Source organism: Pleurodeles waltl, chromosome 3_1 (assembly GCF_031143425.1).
Source record: "Pleurodeles waltl isolate 20211129_DDA chromosome 3_1, aPleWal1.hap1.20221129, whole genome shotgun sequence".
NCBI classification, from domain to species: Eukaryota; Metazoa; Chordata; class Amphibia; order Caudata; family Salamandridae; genus Pleurodeles; species Pleurodeles waltl.
Window position 1 is genome coordinate 522177703 of NC_090440.1, and position 22990 is coordinate 522200692.

The following is a 22990-nucleotide window of genomic DNA, read 5'->3' on the forward strand; positions in this document are numbered from 1 at the left end:
GGATCCTACACTTGCAACTTGTTTTTTATATTGTGCTGAAAGTTAGATTAGGCTGCGCCTGCCATTGAAAATTCACATTGATCATCAATATGAGTCTCTTTCCACCATTGTACTACTGGTCCTACCTCATCTTGGTTTGTTTTCACAGCCTTACTGCTCTCCTGCTCTTACTTATTCCTCTGCGGTGATTGAGGGAGGCTTCCAATTTGAGCGGTAGTCCCGACTCACTGCCTGACTGCCCCAGTGTAGTTCCGGGACTTATCAGGCACCCGCTCCTTCGACCAGGCCAATCAAGACCCCGAATGCTTGGTGCATGTTTGTAGGAAGGGGCACATTTGTGCTGCAAACATGGGCCTCACTTTCTCTGTTTGTTTGGTGGTCCCTCGTGGATCAAGGTATCACCTTGTTTCTGGGTGCCGGGCGCCATATTGATCACACTCAATGCAGCATTTAAATGCAGCATTTTAAGGGAGATATGAATAGGATTCTGCCTCCTGCCATTGTAGAAGTGTTGCAGTGTGGACATTTTGTTTAGCACCCTCTAACAACCCCTGTTTAATACTTTTCAATACAGATATATCTCAAATTAATGTAGTTTGTTTGTTGGATCAACCTGTATCCAGGTTTTTAGAGGTTTTTGAGATTTTTAGACTTCCGCCTTTCCCAGAGGTTATTCTTTATAAGATATTTCCATTTTCGTGTCTTAGGAAACTATTCAATGACAGGAAATGTGACAATAATCTTCTCAAGATCAAGTTCCAGCTCTTCGATGAGGGCAGGCTAGCTTACATTCTGAAGGCTTTGAATGACAGTATTTGTCTTCCGGAGGTAATCTGTTCTACTCTATTCCGTTGGAATTTGTAAAGTACATGGCTACCAGCATGAGTCCCAGCACTAGCATCCAGCCAACACTTACTGACTACGCACGCTCACAGATGAATCTTCATCAAATGACAGGCTAATTCCAAAAAGCCAGGTTTTCAGGGACTTCTTAAAAGTGTGTTGTGCATCAGGCGTAGGCTACTTGTCACGGAGTTCCATAGTTTAGGACCAAGATAGGAGAAAGAACACCCTCAGCATCTCATCGTACACATTATTGGAACCCTTAAGAGTTGCACATTTGTCGACCTCCGTGCCCTCCTTGCTATGTAAGTCTGCAGTAAGGTTGTAATAGAGGCAGATCTTTAGCATGAAATGCTCTGTAAGCCAAACACAGAGCCTTAAACTTCACCTGTTCAATCTGGTCTGTCATTATAATTTCTCTCTCTTTCCATATTTTCCACCCAGATGTACTGCCTGGAAAAAATCTGTATTAACTATTTCATATGAAAACAGCATCTTTTGCAGGTATTTTAATTTTATTTTTCTGAGCAGACTTCACGAAGTACTTTTGAGCTAGAATCAAGCTGTCTCTCTAGTTATTAGTTTTTCCAATTCCATTTGCTTTGAGCAGCTGTAAGAAATTGGGTTTTTGATTGAGGGGTGTGAAAAACCCTTCTTAAGCAACTACCACAATCCCTTTCAAGGTGAACCACAAAAAGTCACTAAATTAACCTGTCTTTAATCCTCTTGTAGTATGACACAAAAGTAGTCAGGCTTAATGTAGCGGCAATGTGTAAAGTATTTATACACCACTTAAACAATAATAAAGTCAAAACAAAACACAAGAAAAATCCCACACCAGTTTAGAAAAACTAAAACTTTTAAAATTGAATAAAGTATTTGACACCAAAATGACGAACCAAAGATATGAAATTTTAAAAAATTTATGTAAAAACTAGTGCATAAAAGATCAAAGTGCCAAATGCCGAAACCTAGTCGTGCAAGAATGGGAGAAAGTTGAAAGTTATTGCCGACGCAATGGAACGAGATTCGGATACAAGGAGTGGATTGAATCCGGTCTTGGCTTACCTTCAGACGTAGAAGAAATTTTGAAGTGAAATGTCTGGGAAGGTAGTTCAGAGGTGCAAGGCAGACGTTGGTGTTGGAGGAGTAGGAGGCATCGTCGTCGGGGAGATGCTGGATGAAGTTGCAGTGAAGATTTCTAGGTTTGGACTGTATCACTTTTTTGGAAGCCGAACATCTCCAGTGGGCAGGCTGTAGCTGTTGAGGGCTCTACGAGGCTGGAGACCCCTTCTGCGAGGAGTTGCTGAACAGGATTTGCTACTGCAGAGAAAAATGTAGCAGGGCCTACTGCAAAGTCAGGATGACCCCCTATGCACCTTGGACCGATCTGCGAGCAGGTAGGTCCTGGCCTCCTTTCGGTTCGTAACATAAAACACATATTCACATAAAAGTCATTTTCATTCAATTGAAATATTATAGAAGAAAAATCTTGCTACTTGTTAACTCATGCAAACAATTCTTAAATGAAGACGAAAATCATCTGTCTAGAATCTTTTAAAAAAGCTCCACTGAATCCAGAACCAACACATAAATGAAAAACATTGTTTTTTTATGTTTTGGAAGCTGCATCAGCATATCATGGTGAATCATTTATTATAATCATACTTTAGGAAAATAAACAAAGAGGGATTGTTGAAAAAAGTGATCTCCAAGTAAGAAAAGAGACACTACACCCTAAAGCAATAAAGAAATAGCTTATAGTTTTGTGATCTTTAGTGTCTCTCTGCAAAGACAGCCTCTTATTAAGTTATAATGTATGCTTGTCAATACATTGATTGATAATTCAAAACATAATCAAAGAGGTCTTGTCTGGTGAACATGTCGACAGCGTTTCGACCCTCATGATGGATACTAGGGTCTCATGAGGGCAAAGATTACCTGGAGAACTGTCAAGGAAAAGATTATAACTAAGGAGTGTGCTATGATGTTTAGAAACAAAAAGGGGTATATTTAAAATAATATACGTACTGGTGAAAGGTTGGAATTATTAAAGTCTGAGCTGGATGTCGAGTATTGGTATCTGGAAAAAAGGGGGCTCAATTCAGTAAATAAGCTTATATTAAAATTAGTATTTTTTGGGAGCAAATTATATTAAGACACATCTCGCCACTGTCTGACCCAGAATTGTGCTTTTGTCACCTAAAAAAAAGAAAGGCATTGAGGGTAGAAAATAATCTTTTGTACCTTAATATAGGAGCTGGGTAGACTGGCAGCATCTTTCCACAGTGGGTAATGCTGTATTCTAAATTCTTCATACAAGGGAAAATCAGACCTGACTCTCCTTCTATAAATAGTCTCTGGAGACAAAGCCTGACTTAGGCACTCCCCCGAAGGCAAAAGGCAATCAGAAACAGCGGTGAACAAGTCAAAGAGAAAGATATTATACTTTGGGCTTGTTTGGATTAGGTAATATAAACAATAATTATGAGAAAGTTGAATGTGAATTGGAACAGACGTATAAGAGGTGAATGTAATCTATTAGAAATTAATACTGAGCAGAAATAAAAAAAATAAGGGGGAAAAATATGTCAAATGGAGAATTGAACCTAGCACCTCAGACTTAATAGGTAATGGAATTGCCCCAGAACCATTCAGAAGGTGATCGGATCAGCTTCCCAAAATAAGGGGTAAATGTCATTTGGATGAATGGGTCGCTAATACCATTAATTCGGGAGAATTAAAATGTAGATATGTTCACTCAGCCAATATGAATGTAACAGAGTTTCTGCAAAGTGCTAGATATGGGGCATAAAAAATGAGAAAAGCAAAAAAGGTTCAGATAGGAAAGTAATAAGGAAAAGGACATAAGGAATGAGGAAAATAATAACCTCATATATACATTATTAGGAGTGGCTCATGAACATATGTATAAGGAGAAGGGCAAGGGACTTGCTTATTTGGAGATCAGAGTAACACGTGGGGAGGGGCAATTGAAACCTGAAATAGACTGTTCCATTAATTAACAGTTGGTACATAAAAATACTGACTGTAATATACAATTACACCATAAAATATGACACATCAGTTCAGTAGTGTAATATACTTCCTACATTCTTCCATGGAGTTCAGTCCTTTTCTTATGGAATCACATTTATCAATCCATTTACATTCCAGTCTCTGTAAGTTCAATGTAATGTCTCCTCCTCTGGGTGAAGGAATAACCTTTTCAATGACTTGCCATCTAAAGTCCTCGAGGGTATGTTGTCGCTCCTGGTAGTGTTGGACCATAGGTGCTGTTTCAATGCAGCATCTGATGCAGCTTCTGTGCTGGCTGATGCTTGTTTGCACTTTTTGGGTTGTCTGTCCAATATAAATCAAATCACAGGGGCACCAAACACAATAAACAACATTGGTCGAGGCACAGTTCGTGTGCTGTCTCAAAGTATATTAAATGTCACCATGTACAAAAAGTTTTTTATTAGACGTATATAGGCAACACAGTTGCTGCATTTGTGATGACCTTTAATTGGTTTTAAACGAGGGGGCATGGCCAAGATGGCCGCCGAGTAGAAGTGTCCTGCCGGAGCTCTGCCATCGGATGGCACAGCAACCCGGATCAGGAACCGGAACACGCCGCCGGAGGGAGTAGGGGGATGTCCTGGGCCCCTTGGATGCTCCGGTGATCGGTTGGTGGCGCAGAAAGGCGATGCTGGGCCTTGTGGGGCCCGGAGTTGCAGACCGCCGAGGGCCGCGGCCGAAGCGACTTCAAAATGGCGGCCACGTGACAGTCACAGCCCGCAGAGCAAACGGCGGCGGCGGGGACAGAGCTTTTGTATTGGTTCCCCGCAACGGCGTTGCTGGGGGAGAATGCTGCACCCCATTGAGCTGCCCCCCGATAGCAGCGGCGGCAGCACGGGGGAAGCCCACCTAGTGAACCTGCAGTAGAGTGAGGGGACAGGGCCCGGTCGGGGCCGCCCCATGCAGAGGTGTTCTTGAGGGGCATACGCGGAGCGCAGATCAGAGGCGTCTGACAGCCTGGCCTACCGGATGTAGTAAAGCTGAAACAGCATGCGAATGGTGGAAGACGGTCTCCCATAGGACGGGGTGCTTGGCAGGCTGCTCCCGGGAGAGGAGCCTTGGCTGTAAACAGTGTGGAGCAGAGGTGAGAGGCGGGCTGAACCAGAGATACAGAAGGGGGGTGGCTCGTGAGGGACCCCCGGAGTGGCGGACGGGGAGCCGACGGGAATGGACCCCGCGGCGCTGGGCCACAGAATAGAGTGAAGGTGGCATAAAGTAAACCAAAGCCCAGCTGAGTACCCCGGCCGAGGCGATTTTAGAGAGGCGACACAACCACGGATTACATCGGTCACGTTGGGGCCTCCGGAATGGCATCCCAGAACCACAGCAAAAAGGAGGGTTCCCTCAGAGATCTTTTTGCCAAAACCCCTGCCAAAAGAATGGTGCAGTCAGGACCACAAGAACCGGAGGGTGGTGATGAGATTGGACCTGCGCCATCGGAGGGTGATGGAGCTCCCTTGACAAGAGCATTTATGGAACAACTCTTCGGGTCCTTACGTGAAGACTTCGCAAAGCTGAAACGGGACATAGCAGCAGACATTAAAGACCTCAAAAAGGAGGTGATAGATCTGGGCCAGCGAGTGGACTCAGTAGAACAAACGCAGGATGCGAGAGAGGAAGAGCTGGACTGTCATAGAAGGGAACTCCTCACCCTACAGGATAAGAACCAAGACTTGCAATATCAAATAGAGGACCTCGAAAACAGATCATGTCTCTAATATTTGGATAAAAGGGATTCCGGCTCAGGCTAAGGCGGGGTCCCTGGAAGATTTTGTGGTGCATCTCTTCTGTCACGTGGCGCCATCCTTGAAGGAGCAGGACATTGTGCTTGATAGAATGCACAGGCCGGGCAGACCTGCCCACACTCCGGGACAGGCTCAAGACATATTACCTTGCTTACACTACTATAAACAGAAAGAGGTTATCATGGCGGCAATATGAGACACGACAACTATCGAGTTTGAAGGCCATCGGGTCGGGCTATATCAGGATCTTTCTACGCTCACACTACAGCGCCGTAGGCTGCTCAGACCAGTGACTGAAATCCTCAGGGAGGAAGGCATCAAGTACCAGTGGGGTCACTCCTTCCGACTACTCTTCACATGGCACAACGAACTATGCAGTATCCGCACCCTAGAAGAAGCTCAGAGACTGGAGGGGATGCCACAGAATCTTGAAGAGCGGGACCAGATGGCAGTGCCACCGGCGCGGTAACGAAGCCCAGGCCAGGACCGCCTGAAACAAACAATCTATGACGCACAACTCATAAACCCTCAACGGTCGAGAGACAAAAGGAGAAGGCGGTACTAATTAGAAGCCTACGCAGCCAGGATAGTGTGCCCGAAGTGGACTCGGACCACTGAACTACATTACACAGCCATGCACAATTTTATATGCCCTCCTGGACTGGACCCCCGTGAGTGGTCTTGGTGAATGCCCAACCGATGACATGGCCAAAGCTATGAAGGACTGGGATATCCGGACTTCAACGGATAGATGGTCAAACCCTTAGCGGTTCAATGTACAGGAACAGACCCCCGATGATGCTGAAGACTGTTCCCAGGCGGGGAACGTTGTTTCAAGTCTTCCCCAAGTTATATGTTCACCTTACCCTATCCCGTACAACATCCTTGAGGAGACAGATGCCTTTTACCCTATCAATTCTGACTACACGGGGGATAATCACCTCACGCTTTACTCACTAAGACGACATATAATGTAGCGACATCTGTCAGTTTTTAGATGATAACTATACTGAGTCTTAATGTGAGAGGTCTTAATGCTCCGGTGAAGAGACAGGCCCTCATGCTCCAGCTTCGAGACGTGCACTGCCATATATGCCTACTGCAGGAGACACCCTTACTCCGCCAAGACTGGAAGAAGACGAGGATGCGTTGGTTTGACCGACAGTTCCACTCATCGGGCCCTGGGCGGCGGGCGGGAGTGGCGATCCTGCTGGCCACGAACTTCCCAGGAAGGCTGAGATCCCTGGCCGGCTCCTCTCGCTGCAAATTGATATGCAAGGGCATCACTTAACGATTGCTAACATATATGGTCCAAATGACTAGCAAGAAAGCTTTCTAAGGGATGCACTGGGGAAGGTTCTGACGACACCTGACGAAGACATAGTGGTGGGTGGAGACATTCACTTGGCACCAGATTCCCAACTAGACAGGTCAGCTCAAAGATACGGTCAGACGGGTGCTTTCACACAGGGTTTCCAGGATTGGCTTCAGGGGGCGGGCCTGACGGACAACCGGCGACAACAACACCCAACAGATAGAGCGTACTCTTTCTTTTCAGCTGCACACCAAACATATGCCCGTATAGATCTCTTCCTCACCTCACCACGCATTACTACCTTGTCCACTAGCTCGGCTATTGGGGTGGCCTCGATCTCAGATCACTCCCACTCACACTTTCCCTTACGCTACCGGCCCACAAACCAGGTAGACGACAATGGTGTCTTAATACAAGGCTTTTAGCGTATGGGGACACCCTTACGGAAATTAAGGACACGGTCAGCCACTTTTTGGCTGAAAATGATACTCCTGAAACCAGTATTGCAACCCTCTGGGAGACTCTCAAAGTGGTCGTCAGAGGACAATTTATAGCGATAGCTGCAAGACAGAACGCCCTGCATTGTGACAAGCGTCAACAGCTAGAAGATGATATACGAGCATTAGAAGAGACACATAGACAGTCCGTGTCCCTGGCAGTGAAAAGACAGCTACGAGTTTTAGATGAGGGTAAAGCGAAGTATGCTGTACTCCGCACTAAGCAAAAATTCTACACAGGGGGGAACAGAGCGGGAGGATTGCATACACATAGACTCCATATACAGGCCACGGAGCGCCGAGTGGCGGAGCTCAGGCTGCCTGACGGAACTCTGACCTGCCAGGGAGATCCAATCCGCCAACAATTTTAACAATTTTACGCAGAACTTTACTCCGCGGTGTGGGTCGACCAGTCGGAAGTGGAGGACTACTTGGACTCTGCGCCGGTGGCCCGTCTCCCCCCTGTGGATAGTGCCACACTAGAGAATGATATAATGCCAACGGAGGTCCTCGGGGCTATACACCGCTTGAAGCCAGGCAAGGCTCTGGGTGCGGATGGCTTTGGGGCAGAGTTTTATACATCGCTAGGGGCACAGTTGGCTCCAATTCTGGCCAAACTCTATAATGCGTTGGGCCCATCTCTCTCCCTCCCACCCACGATGCAACTGGGTATAATGACAGTCATTCCTAAGCCCTGGAAGGATTTCCGGAGCTGTTCTTCCTATCGCCCCATTACACTGCTAATGTAGACGTGAAGATCTTTACGGGCATATTGGCCCACAGGCTGAACCCGTACATGCAGCACCTGATTGACCCAGATCAGACCAGCTTCATACCTGAACGGTCTTGTAGTGACAACACCAAGAGACTATGCCACCTACTGGACAAGGTCCATCAAGCTAAAATTTCCAGCACTTCTCCTCTCCATTGATGTGAAGAAGGCATTTGACCGAGTTCACTGGCAATACCTCCACACAGTTTTAAAAAGTATTAGACTGAGCCCCAGATTTCGAGGGTGGATTGGGTGCAGTTATGACAAACCTAGAGCGGCAGTTGCTGGGAATGGGGGCCTATCCCTGCAGTTCCCCATACAACGGGCCACTCGTTAGGGCTGCCCTCTACTGCCACTACTATTTGCATTATACATATAGCCTTTTGCTGAGCACATACGACAACGCCCGGATATTTCAGGAGTGCCAATGGGTGGCAGGGAACATAAGCTGGCCCTTCACGCAGATGATATGCTCCTTCACTTGGTACAGCCCCAGACATCGCTCTCCAGCGTCATGGCGGAGCTGACGGCTTTTGGAAAGATGTCAGAGTTTAAAGCCAACCTAACTAAATCTTCCATACTGAACCTTACTACCTCAGAGGACGACCAGACCTCCTTGGACTCTGCCCTCCCCTTTTCCATGGGCCAGGCAGGGGATTATGTATCTAGGTTTGCGTATCCTCCCCGCTATAGCGGCTACAGTTGACAGTAACTACAATCAGATACTGGACACTACTCGCTCTGACTTAACCAAATGGAAGTCACATGGCCTCTCCTGGCTGGGGCGGCTAGTGGCAGCAAAAATGACACTCTTGCCTAAGTTACTTTATCTCATGCAGACCTTGCTACTGCCGCCCCCACCCGCCCTATTAGACAAAATGCAAACCCTCATCTGGGAATTCATATGGGGCGGTAGGAGGGCTAGGATGTCAAGACCTCAGGCATATTTACCACAGTCCGAGGGCGGATTGGGGGTCCCACACCTTTTAAGATACTACCAAGCCGCACAGCTGCGCTATATGGTTGAATGGCACCGACGCATGACAGAGAAATACTGGTGCTTTATAGACCAGGCGGTGGCAGGAGTTCATATTTGGAGGGTACCATTGCTGCCGAAGAGACACAGACCACCTGGGGTATATGCCTGACCTTGAGGGCCACACTACATGCCTGGGACAGGGTACAGATCGCAAAAGAACTTTCCACATTGGTGTCCCCACAAACACCGATCATTGGTAACCCGGACTTCCCTCCTGCACTTGACGAACCCACCTTCTCGTCATGGCAGGTAGCGAACTGCAAACGCATAGGCGACCTTTTTGATGAAAATGGCGTCATGCATTTCAACACCCTCCAAAAAGAGTATGGTCTCCCTTCCTCGGCCTACTGGCAATTCGTGGCCATCCATCACTGGGTGACTTCACCCTTGTTACGCCCACATGCCGGCCACCCCCTCATGAAATTTGAGCAAGGGATACTGACCAAAGATACGGACAAACGGCTCTTGTCCGACATTTACACCTTCCTGACCACAACACCTACACTCCCCATCACATCAGCAAGACGTAGATGGGAGAGGGAATGCGAGCGCAGTTTCACAGCTGGGGAGTGGCGGGGTGTCCTTCACCAAGCACGAGTCACAGCACAGGCGACGAACACCAAAGAAATGTTTCTGAAAATAGCACACTACATGTACTACACACCCGTACGGGTAGCCCAATGTAGGGCTTCCGGGCATGGCGAGTGTTGGCGCTGATGTGGTGAGAAAGGCACACTTACTCACATATTATGGCATTGCGCAGATATAGCCCCCTTCTGGCAAGCCGTCCTCACCGCAATCGACGACATGTACACTACCGCTATACTGCGCTTTCCAAGTTATGTGCTGCTGGGCCTTCCCAATCCTCAAACATATCCACTCCGCACACCTAAGGGGAAAGCAATTACCCTGGCACTAGGGGCTGCTAAACTGTTACTGCTTTCTCACTGGGGTACAACGACCATCCCCACATACAATGACTGGCTACACAGATTATGGGCACTCTTGGGCTTGGAAAGGCTGACAGCCGCAGTGACTGGCTTGCTGCCTCTCTTTGATAAAACATGGGGGCCATGTATACAAAACCTGTTGGATGAATTTTGGGAACTAACCTACCCTTCCTACTTGCGCATCTTATGCCTGACAAACCCATCACAGACCTCCCGCAAACCAGACTGATGGTCGAGGCCTGGGTCCTTCTCCCACATCTTGCATGATTAGAATTAGTATACTGAACAGGGTGTCTCCCATGACATAGGCTCAGCATTCCTCTTCCCCCTCTTCTCTTACCCCCCCTCACGTTATCTGTTATCCCACCGGCCTGGGGTTGTAGGTGAGTATGTTGTATTTCTTTTGCATTACAAAACCTATAAAAGAGATTTAAACCATAATTGGTTTTACACCAAAAAGAAGAGGTAATGTTAGCGAATGTTTGTGAATTCTCGTATCGCCATGAACTAAGTGGTCCCTAAGGTTTTTACCTTTCTTGAAAGAGAAAAGATGGGTATTTTGAAAAGGGGCCAGAGTTTTCAGTATTGACCTTTTTTTTGATAATTTTGACAATCTTGTTGGTTTGGGGACAGAATGTTGCGACACAGACAATCTTATTTATAGGGGGCCTTTCTCTCCCTTGGATTTTACCATGCCATTTTGAAGGAATTTTGAATTAATCGCTTGGGGTAGCCACTCCCAAGTAATTTCTGACTGAGTATAGCTGCTTCTCTGAAGTAGTCATTTTCCTTGGTGCAGTTCCTACAAAGTCGGAGGAATTGGCCAAATGGTAATATACCTTTCAGTGCCTGAGGGTGAAAACTATTGTATTGTAGTAGAGTGTTACGTTCTGCTGGTTTACGGAAGAGTGAAACAATTAGTTGATTTTTCTCATTTTTTATCAGAATGTCCAGAAAAGGAATACTGTGTTGATTTGCGTTATGGGTAAACTTAAGATAGTGTTGACAGTTGTTTAAATAATGAACAAATAATTGAAGCGTTTCTTCATTCCCTTCCCAAATCATGAAGATATCATCAATGTATCTTTTCCAATAGTTCCTGTTCCAAAAGATAGGATTGTTATCAGAAGTAACAAACTTGCGTTCAAAATCGCCAAAATACAGATTGGCCAGATTTGGAGCATAATTAGCTCCCATAGATGCACCGGAGCATTGTTCAAAATAATCTGTTCCAAAAAGAAAATAATTTCTGGATAGGGTAATCTCAAGTAGTCCAATTATAAAATCTGTTGGAATCCTATATGGGGCAGGGCAGGTATTTAAGGTCTGTCAGATCACCTCAATGCTGTCTATTTGAGGAATGTTGGTGTATAATGACTCAATATCAAGTGTCACCACAATTTCTTTGGAAGGGTCATATCTCATTCCTTCAATTAATTTAATCATGTATGTACTGTCCCTTACATAGGTATCCAAAATAGGAACAAAGTCTTTAATTAAGTTATTAACATATTCACCTAATGGTTCCAGTCCAGAGTCACATCCAGAGAGGATGGGGTGACCTGGAGGGCTCTTAATGTCTTTGTGAATTTGGGGCAATAAAGGACAGGGGTCCTGGGATGTTTTTTATTAAGGAATGCATATTCCTGTTGGGAAAGAATTCCTAGTTGTAGGCCATGAGATATAAATGTCTAGAATAATCTGTTTAATTTCGGGTAAAGGATTTGTAGTGAGTCTCCTATAGTGTCTAATATTATTCAACTGGTGCATAATTTCTGCCACATATGAATCCTTGTCTAGGATTACTATGCCTCTTCCTTTGTCGGCTGGTTTAATTATGATGGAGATGTCGGTTTTCAGAGTCTGAAGCGACAGTCTTTCGGGTCTGGTGATATTATATGGAACAAAGGATCTTTTATTTCTAAGGTGACCAATATCTTTAATGACCACTTTCTCGAATGCTAATATTTCTGGTGGCATTAGTGCCTTAGGGGGAGTAAAAAATGAAGGAGGTCTGAATTGCGTCTGTTGTGGTACATCTAGGGACTCCCTATCTTGGAAAAAGTGGCGCAATCAGAGCTTTCTAAAGAACTAGTACAGCTCTGAACTAAGTCTGAAAAAATCAGTGCATTCAGTTATAACAAAGAACAAACCTTTGCTCAGTAAAGAGAGTTCCTTCTGAGTTAGTTCATGCTGTGATAGGTTAAAGATAGGGATGGATTGTTGGGTCTCTAAACTGGAATGATCAAACATAGTGAAGAAGTTGTTAGTCAGAGCTTGCTGAAGACTCAGAGAACATGACTAACCTTTAATCTTTGTATCTCCCACAGGTTATGTTTTTGGATGGCCCCTGGGCTTTCAGTTCTTAAGGCACTTTTTGGGGTGAAAATGTTATGAGTCCCAAGTTTTGGTTTTAGGCTTTATGGTCACATTTAGCACGACTTACTAGAGCCCAGGATTGGGTGGCTACCACTTGAAGGGCAGAACTTACCTCACACAGGGTCCAGGTGCAGGGTTCAAGAAGTTGTCCTACTTTTGTACCTGGTGGCAGCTTGAAGTCAAATAAACTTTTAGAGCCCACACACATACAGTCCGTTATGAAATTTCCTTACTCCTTGCCCTAGCTCCAAGGGAACTGGGGTGACAAAAAACTAGTGTGAAGTTCTTTGTGAGTGTGCTGAGGCAGTTCCTTTGAAATGTAAGTGGCCCAGGGAACAGCTCCACTCCATATATCTTGGCAGGGTGGCCCATCCTGTCAACCACTCATTCCCTTTGTTTCACTGTCTGGGAGGAATACCCAAAGGTCAACTGTGATACAGAACACAGACTGCAGGCACCAAATGTTTAGGACAAGAAAATGCTAACTTTCAAATAGTGGCATTTTCAGAATTGTGAGACGTCAAATCCGACTTTACCATTAAAGAGGATTTTAAATTACAATGCTTTAATAACCAACCTTGACATTTCAACCTGTCCCAAACAAAGAGTATCACTTATGAAATGTAATAGGGTTACCCAATGTTATCCAAAGGCAGTGGTACGCCTCACAGCAGTGAAAACCACATTTAGGAGTTTCACTACCAGGACATGTAAAACTTAAAAGTACATGTCTACCTTTTTAAACACACTGCACCTGCCCTATGGGCAGTTTAGAGCCTACCTTAAGGGTTATTTGTATGTAATAAAAGGGAGGTTTATGCCTGGCAAAGGGTCTATTTTGCCAGGTCGCACTGACAGATTAAAACTGCACACAGGCTGCAATGACAGGCCTGAAAAGTGCTTTAAAAGGATTTACATGCTAACATTCTCTTTCATCCTTTTGCTGTTGACCTGAAACAAACACTACTTGATCCAACATTTGAGGATCGTTTTTCTTCCCCCAACAACTCCACCAACTGGTGACAGGATATATAACTTTAGTAAGTGCATTACTGCTATCAGAAAGAAATGACATCCCCTTGTACCATTAATAGGGTATTTTTTTTTACTTGGTTTTTAATCTCATCGGTGCTTCAAAAATTGGAACCAGTGGCCACAGAGAGTTTGCAAAGGTGGGTTTTTCTGTACTAAAAAAAAGATTCACTAATTTTTTAGTTTAATACTTTAAAAATTAGATTTAATGTTCCATTTATGATTTACATTTCAATAAAAATTAGGGAAATATACTATACAGAGTTTTGTTTTGAATTGGACTTTGTTTTTGCAATACATTGGTGTAAATGCTTTTGCTTGTATATATATATGTGTCAGTGTCGTAATGTAATAATAATTGCATCCATGGAAGTAAATAATGCAAACGATGATCCGTTTCTGATTTTTAGGCTACCTGCGTACAGTGGGCAAACCTCAAGCTGCCATGGGTTGAATTGGATTGGTTTATTGATATTTCCCACCACATTGTGGAACTGGATCTGTCTGCTAACTGCCTCACCTCCCTGCCTTCGATAGTTCCATGGGGTCTTATTCACCTTCAGAAACTTAATCTAAGTGATAACCAACTGACTGAAGTTCCAAATGTAAAGTCATCAGATGAAATTCTCTGTACACGGTGAGTTGTGGTGCTGTCATACATATTATGCTCATGATATCCCCACATTGACTGCAGAGTATTAAACAAGAATGACTTACTGAGTCCAATGTGATTTTCTGTTGAACAATCCTAAAACTAACTTTGATCAGTAACTAGCAAAATGTATACTACCGGAATGTTATGGCTGAAATATCACCCTACAAAAATATTTTTCCTCCCAGATGGTATGACGAGGAATAGGAGAAACAAAAGTAAATGCAAGTTTATAGACTTAGGGCCTCATTACGTCCCAGTTGGTCTAACACCCCAGTCTTCCAGGGCAGCACTGCAAGCAGCACTGCCTTGTGGATTACGACTCCCTTCTTCGCCAGAGGTTTCATGGCGGTAGCACTGCCCTGAAATGGCTGGCGGAGACGGGGTGTAGGGGGCCCCCTGGCCAGCCCCATCGCAATGTTCACTGTCTGCTTTGCGGGATGGGCTTTTCCATCTGCCTAAGTCGTAATGAGGGCCTTAGTGCTGTGCTTGGCAAAAAATTGATTGTGATAACTGGAGAATCTAATAAAGTCCCCAAGTTGAAACACTGGATGAAGGACGTGCTGAAGTGTGCAGAATAGAAACCACTGAATCAAGCAGCCTGAGGAAGAGGAGCAAAACAGTGTGGGAGTAATATATTAGGCTGGGTTGAATACACCCTTTATCCAGTGGGACGATGCTCTTAAGAGATAGGAGGACATAGAAGGTACCTGAATGTGTGTTCCCATAATGTAAGTAGAGTTCTGCACATGCATCTCCACAGCACAAGAAAGTATACATACAGATGTGTAGGGGAAGCATAAATATAAAAAAGAGCTCTCTTTCGAACTGAGCTGGGGGTCGCATGACTGACCAATAGTAGAGTCTCCCCACCATACAAAAAGTTTTGACATCGAGTATAGTGGAATCCATTTGAGATACAAGAAAATTGTTAATGATGATAAGGGAGATGAAGATAATGTTGAAATGCAGTGGCAGGTCTGAGACATGTTATAGGGCTGCTCATGTGGGTGGCACAATCAGTGCTGCAGACCCACTACTAGTATTTGATTTACAAGCCCTGTGCACACACAGTGAACTTCACAAGGGACTTACTAGTAAATCAAATACGCCAATCATTGATAAACCAATCACCAATACAATTTAGACAGAGAGCATATGCACTTTAGCAGTGGTTAGCAGTTGTACAGTGGCCAAAGTTCTAAAGCCAACAAACACAGGTCAGAACAAATAGGAGCAGAAGGCAAAATGTTTGGGAATAACCCTGCAAAAAAGGCCAATATATATATATATATATATATATATATATGTTCGATCGCATGTGTAGCTGCAGATACACATGCTGTGCACAGTCCACCATCTGGTGTTGGGCTCGGAGTGTTACAAGTTGTTTTTCTTCGAAGAAGTCTTTTTGAGTCACGAGACCGAGGGACTCCTCCCATTTCGATTCCATTGCGCATGGGCGTCGACTCCATCTCAGATTGTTTTTTTTCCGCCATCGGGTTCGGACGTGTTCCTTTTCACTCTGTGTTTCGGGTCGGAAAGTTAGTTAGAATCTCGGAAAAAAACGTCGGTATTGTTTGCGTTCGGTATCGGGTTAGTTAGAACAAATCGACACCGAATTTTGAAGAGCTCCGGTGGTCCTTCAGGGTTTTTTCGATCCCCTGTCGGGGCCTGGTCGGCCCGGCCACGTGCGACTTCAAGGCTGATGGAACGGACCCCATTCCGCTTCTGCCCAAAATGCCATAACAAGTATCCGTATACGGATCAGCATCTGGTCTGTAACTTGTGCTTGTCCCCCGAGCACAAGGAGGATACTTGTGAAGCCTGTCGAGCGTTTCGGTCGAGGAAGACGCTGAGAGACCGAAGAGCCAGGAGACTACAAATGGCGTCCACGTCGACAGGTCAAGAAAGTTTCGAGGAGGAAGAAGAAGCTTTCTCCGTCCACGAGTCGGATTCTGAAGAACTCGACGCCGAAGAAACACACAAAACTGTGAGTAAGACGTCGAAAATCAAGACTCCCGAGAAGCCCACAAAAGCCCAGGGGACGCCACAGCCAACAGGCCATGGCTCAACCCGAAAACTAGGTGACCGATCCAAGGCACCGAAAAAGGGCATGCTGGTGTCGAAGTCATCCGACTCCGGTCGAGATACCGCCACACAGCAACCTCGGAGCAGAGACAGCGGCTCAGAGAAACTTCGGCACAGAGACAGCGGCACCAAAGAATTTCGGCACCGAGACACCACGCCGAAACCAAAGAAGGTTTCTTCGGAGCCTAAAAAGACTTCCGAAAAGGTTTCGATTCCGAAACATCCAGCCTCGGAGCCGAAAACTAGTTCCTATACAGAGGAACAAGGATTAACCTCCCAATTACATAGATTTGGAGAGGAGCTTCAAGCTGTAGAGCCTGACTACACGCAAAGAAGGCTTCATATTCATGAGGACACAGGGAAGATAACCACTCTTCCCCCAATCAAAATAAAAAGGAAACTTGCCTTTCAACAAAAGGACAAGCAACCACAGGCAAAGGTGGCAAGGAAAACAACCCCACCACCGTCTCCACCACCATCAATACATGCATCACCAGCAACAACTCCACCACTGATGCACTCACCAGCTCATACTACAATGAGTCAGGATGATCCCGATGCATGGGACCTTTACGATGCTCCAGTGTCTGACAACAGCCCAGACTCCTATCCTACAAAACCGTCACCACCTGAGGACAGTACATCCTACACAAAGGTGGTCGCAAGGGCAGCCGAATTTCACAAACGTCACCTTACATTCTGAACCAATTGAGGATGACTTTCTGTTTAACACCCTATCCTCCACCCATAGCCAGTACCAAAGTCTTCCCATGCTCCCAGGAATGCTAAGACATTCAAAACAAATATTTCAGGATCCAGTTAAAGGCAGAGCCATAACTCCAAGGGTGGAGAAAAAGTACAAGCCACCGCCAACAGATCCAATCTATATTACAACACAACTAACACCAGACTCAGTAGTTGTCGGGGCAGCTCGTAAGAGAGTCAACTCTCATACCTCAGGAGACGCACCACCTCCAGACAAGGAGAGCCGCAAATTTGATGCTGCGGGAAAAAGGGTTGCAGCACAAGCAGCAAATCAATGGCGTATTGCCAATTCACAAGCACTTTTGGCAAGATACGACAGAGCTCATTGGGATGAAATGCAACATTTCATCGAACACTTACCCAAGGAGTTCCAAAAAAGAGCGCAACAGGTGGTGGAAGAGGGACAAAGTATCTCAAATAATCAGATACGGTCTTCCATGGATGCAGCAGATACAGCTGCAAGGACAATAAACACTGCAATCACAATACGAAGGCACGCATGGCTGCGCACTTCAGGGTTCAAGCCGGAAATCCAACAAGCTGTGCTCAATATGCCATTTAATGAACAGCAATTGTTTGGGCCCGAGGTCGACACTGCCATTGAGAAACTAAAAAAAGACACCGATACAGCCAAAGCCATGGGCGCACTCTACTCCCCGCAGAGCAGAGGCACATTTAGAAAAACACCTTTTAGGGGAGGTTTCGAGGTCAACCCACAGAAACCACAACCTCACAAACAAGGCCTACTTACCAGGGTCAATATCAGAGGGGAGGTTTTCGGGGGCAATATAGAGGGGGCCAATTCCCAAGAAATAGAGGAAAATTCCAAGGCCCCAAAACTCCTCAAAATAAACAGTGACTCACAAGTCACACAACCCCATCACATAACACCTGTGGGGGGAAGACTAAGCCAATTTTACAAACTTTGGGAGGAAATAACAACAGACACTTGGGTCTTAGCAATTATCCAGCATGGTTGTTGCATAGAATTTCTCCAATTCCCTCCAAACGTCCCACCGAAAACACACAATATGTCAAAACAACATATAGATCTTCTAGGACTAGAAATTCAAGCATTGCTACAAAAGGACGCAATAGAATTAGTACCAAATCTACAAAAAAACACAGGAGTTTACTCACTGTACTTTCTAATACCCAAAAAGGACAAAACTCTGAGACCAGTACTAGATCTCAGAACAATAAATACCTACATCAAATCAGACCACTTTCACATGGTCACGTTACAAGACGTAATCCCACTGCTCAAACAGCAAGACTACATGACAACATTAGACCTAAAAGATGCGTATTTCCATATACCAATACATCCTTCACACAGGAAATACCTAAGGTTCGTATTCCAAGGAATACATTACCAATTCAAAGTGTTGCCATTCGGAATAACAACTGCGCCAAGAGTTTTTACAAAATGCCTGGCAGTAGTAGCTGCACATATCAGAAGGCAGCAAATACATGTGTTCCCGTACTTAGACGACTGCTTAATCAAAACCAACACGCTAAGACAGTGTTCACAGCACACAAAATATGTCATACAGACCCTTCACAGGCTAGGTTTCTCCATCAACTACGCGAAGTCACACCTTTTGCTGTGTCAAACACAGCAATACTTAGGAGCGACAATCAACAAAGCAAAAGGGATTGCCACTCCAAGTCCACAAAGAATTCAAACATTTCACAAGGTAATACAGGCCATGTATCCAACACAAAAGATACAAGTCAAAATGGTAATGAAACTCCTAGGCATGATGTCTTCATGCATAGCCATTGTCCCATACGCAAGATTGCACATGCGGCCCTTACAACAGTGCCTAGCATCACAATGGTCACAAGCACAGGGTCAACTTCTAGATCTGGTGTTGATAGACTGCCAAACATACATCTCGCTTCTGTGGTGGAACAGTACAAATTTAAACCGAGGGCGGCCTTTCCAAGACCCAGTGCCACAATCCGTCATAACGACGGATGCTTCCATGACAGGGTGGGGAGCACACCTCAATCAACACAGCATCCAAGGACAATGGGACATACATCAAAGGCAGTTTCACATAAATCACTTAGAACTGTTAGCAGTATTTCTAGCGCTGAAAGCATTTCAACCCATAATAACCCAAAAATACATTCTTGTCAAAACAGACAACATGACAACAATGTATTATCTAAACAAACAAGGAGGGACACACTCGACACAGTTGTGCCTCCTAACACAAAAAATATGGCATTGGGTGATTCACAACCACATTTGCCTAATAGCACAATTTATTCCAGGGATTCAGAACCAGTTGGCAGACAATCTCTCTCGAGATCACCAACAAACCCCCGAATGGGAAATTCACCCCCAAATACTAAACAAGTACTTTCAAATTTGGGGAACACCTCAAATAGATCTATTTGCAACAAAGGAAAACTCAAAATGCCAAAACTTCGCATCCAGGTACCCACAAGATCAATCCCAAGGCAATGCTCTATGGATGAACTGGTCAGGGATATTTGCGTACGCTTTTCCCCCTCTCCCTCTCCTTCCATATCTAGTAAACAGGTTGAGTCAAAACAAACTCAAACTCATACTAATAGCACCAACATGGGCAAGGCAACCTTGGTACACAACACTACTAGACCTTTCAGTAGTACCTCATGTCAAACTACCCAACAGACCAGATCTGTTAACACAACACAAACAACAGATCAGACATCCAAATCCAGCATCTTTGAATCTAGCAATTTGGCTCCTGAAATCCTAGAATTCGGACACTTAGACCTCACACAAGAATGTATGGAGGTCATAAGACAAGCTAGGAAACCTACCACTAGACACTGCTATGCAAATAAGTGGAAAAGATTTGTGTATTACTGCCATAATAATCAAATTCAGCCATTACACGCATCTCCAAAAGATATAGTAGGATATTTACTACATTTGCAAAAATCAAATCTAGCTTTCTCTTCCATAAAGATACATCTCACCGCAATATCAGCTTACCTGCAAATTACTCATTCAACTTCACTATTTGGAATACCAGTCATTAAAGCGTTTATGGAAGGCCTAAAGAGAATTATACCACCAAGAACACCACCTGTTCCTTCATGGAACCTCAACATTGTCTTAACAAGACTCATGGGTCCACCTTTCGAGCCCATGCATTCTTGTGAAATGCAATACTTAACGTGGAAAGTTGCATTTTTGATTGCCATCACATCTCTAAGAAGAGTGAGTGAGATTGAAGCATTTACCATACAAGAACCATTTATACAAATACATAAAAATAAAGTAGTTCTAAGGACAAATCCAAAATTTTTACCAAAGGTTATCTCACCGTTCCACTTAAATCAAACAGTAGAATTACCAGTGTTCTTCCCACAGCCAGATTCTGTAGCTGAAAGAGCACTACATACATTAGACATCAAAAGAGCACTAATGTACTACATTGACAGAACAAAACTAATTAGAAAAACAAAACAACTATTTATTGCCTTTCAAAAACCTCATACAGGAAATCCAATTTCAAAACAAGGCATTGCTAGGTGGATAGTTAAGTGTATTCAAACCTGCTATCATAAAGCAAAGAGAGAGCTGCCTATTACACCAAAGGCACACTCAACCAGAAAGAAAGGTGCTACCATGACCTTTCTAGGAAATATTCCAATGAACGAAATATGTAAGGCAGCAACATGGTCTACGCCTCATACATTTACCAAGCACTACTGTGTAGATGTGTTAACTGCACAACAAGCCACAGTAGGTCAAGCTGTACTAAGAACATTATTTCAAACTACTTCAACTCCTACAGGCTGAACCACCGCTTTTGGGGAGATAACTGCTTCCTAGTCTATGCACAGCATGTGTATCTGCAGCTACACATGCCATCGAACGGAAAATGTCACTTACCCAGTGTACATCTGTTCGTGGCATTAGTCGCTGCAGATTCACATGCGCCCACCCGCCTCCCCGGGAGCCTGTAGCCGTTTAGAAGTAGATCATGAACATTTGTACATTTGTAAATATATTACTTTACCTTTATTATGTACATACGTATTCATTCCATTGCATGGGCACTATTACTAACATACACAACTCCTACCTCACCCTCTGCGGGGAAAACAATCTAAGATGGAGTCGACGCCCATGCGCAATGGAATTGAAATGGGAGGAGTCCCTCGGTCTCGTGACTCGAAAAGACTTCTTCGAAGAAAAACAACTTGTAACACTCAGAGCCCAACACCAGATGGCGGACTGTGCACAGCATGTGAATCTGCAGCGACTAATGCCACGAACAGATGTACACTGGGTAAGTGACATTTTCCATATATATATATATATATAAGCATATATATATTGTGCACCGACTTGCCCTTTTACTACATGTATTTCACCCCCCCCAAAGAAGCTCCAAAGGTAGGACATGTACTGATGTGGTTTACATATCCTGATAGTGAAATACTGCTAAATGTGTTTTTCCCTATTGCAAGGACTATCTCTCCCATTAGGGTAACATGGGGATTGCTTTCAAATATCTTTTAAGTGTAATTTCCCATTGGGAGCACATAGAGCTATGGAGTTTGGGTCTCTGAACTCACAATTTAAAAAGACAATTTTTGGTGAAGTTGGTTTTTGAAGTGTAAGTTTGGAAATGTTGCTTGTAGAAAGTGGATATTTTCTTGCTGAACCATTCTGTGCCTGTGTCTGTCTGTGGATACACATCTGGGTCAGGATGACAGTTGAGCTGTTTGTGAATTCACCCTAGACAGTCACACAGAGGATGCTGAGGGGTGTCCTGTATTTCCTGATGGGCCTTCATGAGCTAGATTTATGGGAGGAGCTGACACTTGCACCTTGATAAAGCAGTTCCTGTCCTTACACAAAGGAGTCCCTAACCCCCTGTCGTGTGTTTGGTGCCAGGGCAGGAAAGGCAGGGTCTTGTGCACTACAAAGACTTCTCTTTGAAGTTTGCATACTTCAAAGACAAATCTGGGTATAAGTACTGGACCTCTGACACCACAAAGTTACAACACTTCTGGCCTGAGGACATTATGCCAGGAAGAAGAGCTGGATGCTGTAGGAGGGCCTGCCAGTCTACCTGTTGATTTGTTGTGCTGGCCTGCTGGTTGATGCTTCTGTCCTGGGAGTGAAATTACTGGACTTGGCTTTATACATTCTGCTTTCCAAGGATGTCCAAGGGCTTGGACTGAGCGCACCTCCTGTTAATAAGTCTCAGGAACATCAAAGACTTTAATGCCTGGGCCCGTCTGCTGAGAGTCCTTGCTTGCCAAGTGGTGCCAGCCCCAGTCCCTGGGTCTTTGGAAGTATAAGCTGGTGAATCGAAAAGAGAAAAACCACCCATGACGCGCTGTGGGTAAAAAAAATCAATGCTGCGCCTGTCCCGTGGCTAGAGAATTGACACACTCCCATCCTGCGCTTGCAGAATCGAGGCAGCGCCTGTGTCACCGCAACTTCATCAGTACAGTGCATCTGGATTTTACACACATTGTCCCTGAGTGTCAATTTCTCAACGACCTCACTCCGCAGTAAGGAACTGAGGCAAGGAAAGAATCAACACATCACCTCTCCTGTGCAGTAAGGAACCAACGCATCACTTTGCTTTTCGGCACCTCACCTCTCCTGCAGCTCAAATGGTTTGGGTTTTTGACGCATTCCAGTTACTTCGTGCTAAAAAGTTACAACCATTGATTCTTATGGACTATGACTCATTTAAACCTTCAAAAAGTGGTATCTTTACTTTTGTATGTTGGTTTTTTGTTGGTTTCGTTTTATTTTACTCAGATAAATATTGGCTATTTTTCTAAACTGTTGAG

The 22990-nt window shown here is 44.6% G+C and overlaps 1 protein-coding gene across 3 annotated transcripts in view; it reads left to right on the forward strand.

The window, feature by feature from the left end:
- The window catches only part of LRRK1 (leucine rich repeat kinase 1), a 654776-nt gene that overhangs the window by 243881 nt on the left and 387905 nt on the right, over window positions 1-22990 (forward strand). For all 3 annotated transcript variants that reach the window (XM_069222803.1, XM_069222801.1, XM_069222802.1), the window contains exon 7: window positions 14064-14290. In XM_069222803.1, coding sequence (XP_069078904.1) covers window positions 14064-14290 — 227 coding nt within the window. The remainder of the gene's footprint in view (window positions 1-14063; window positions 14291-22990) is intronic.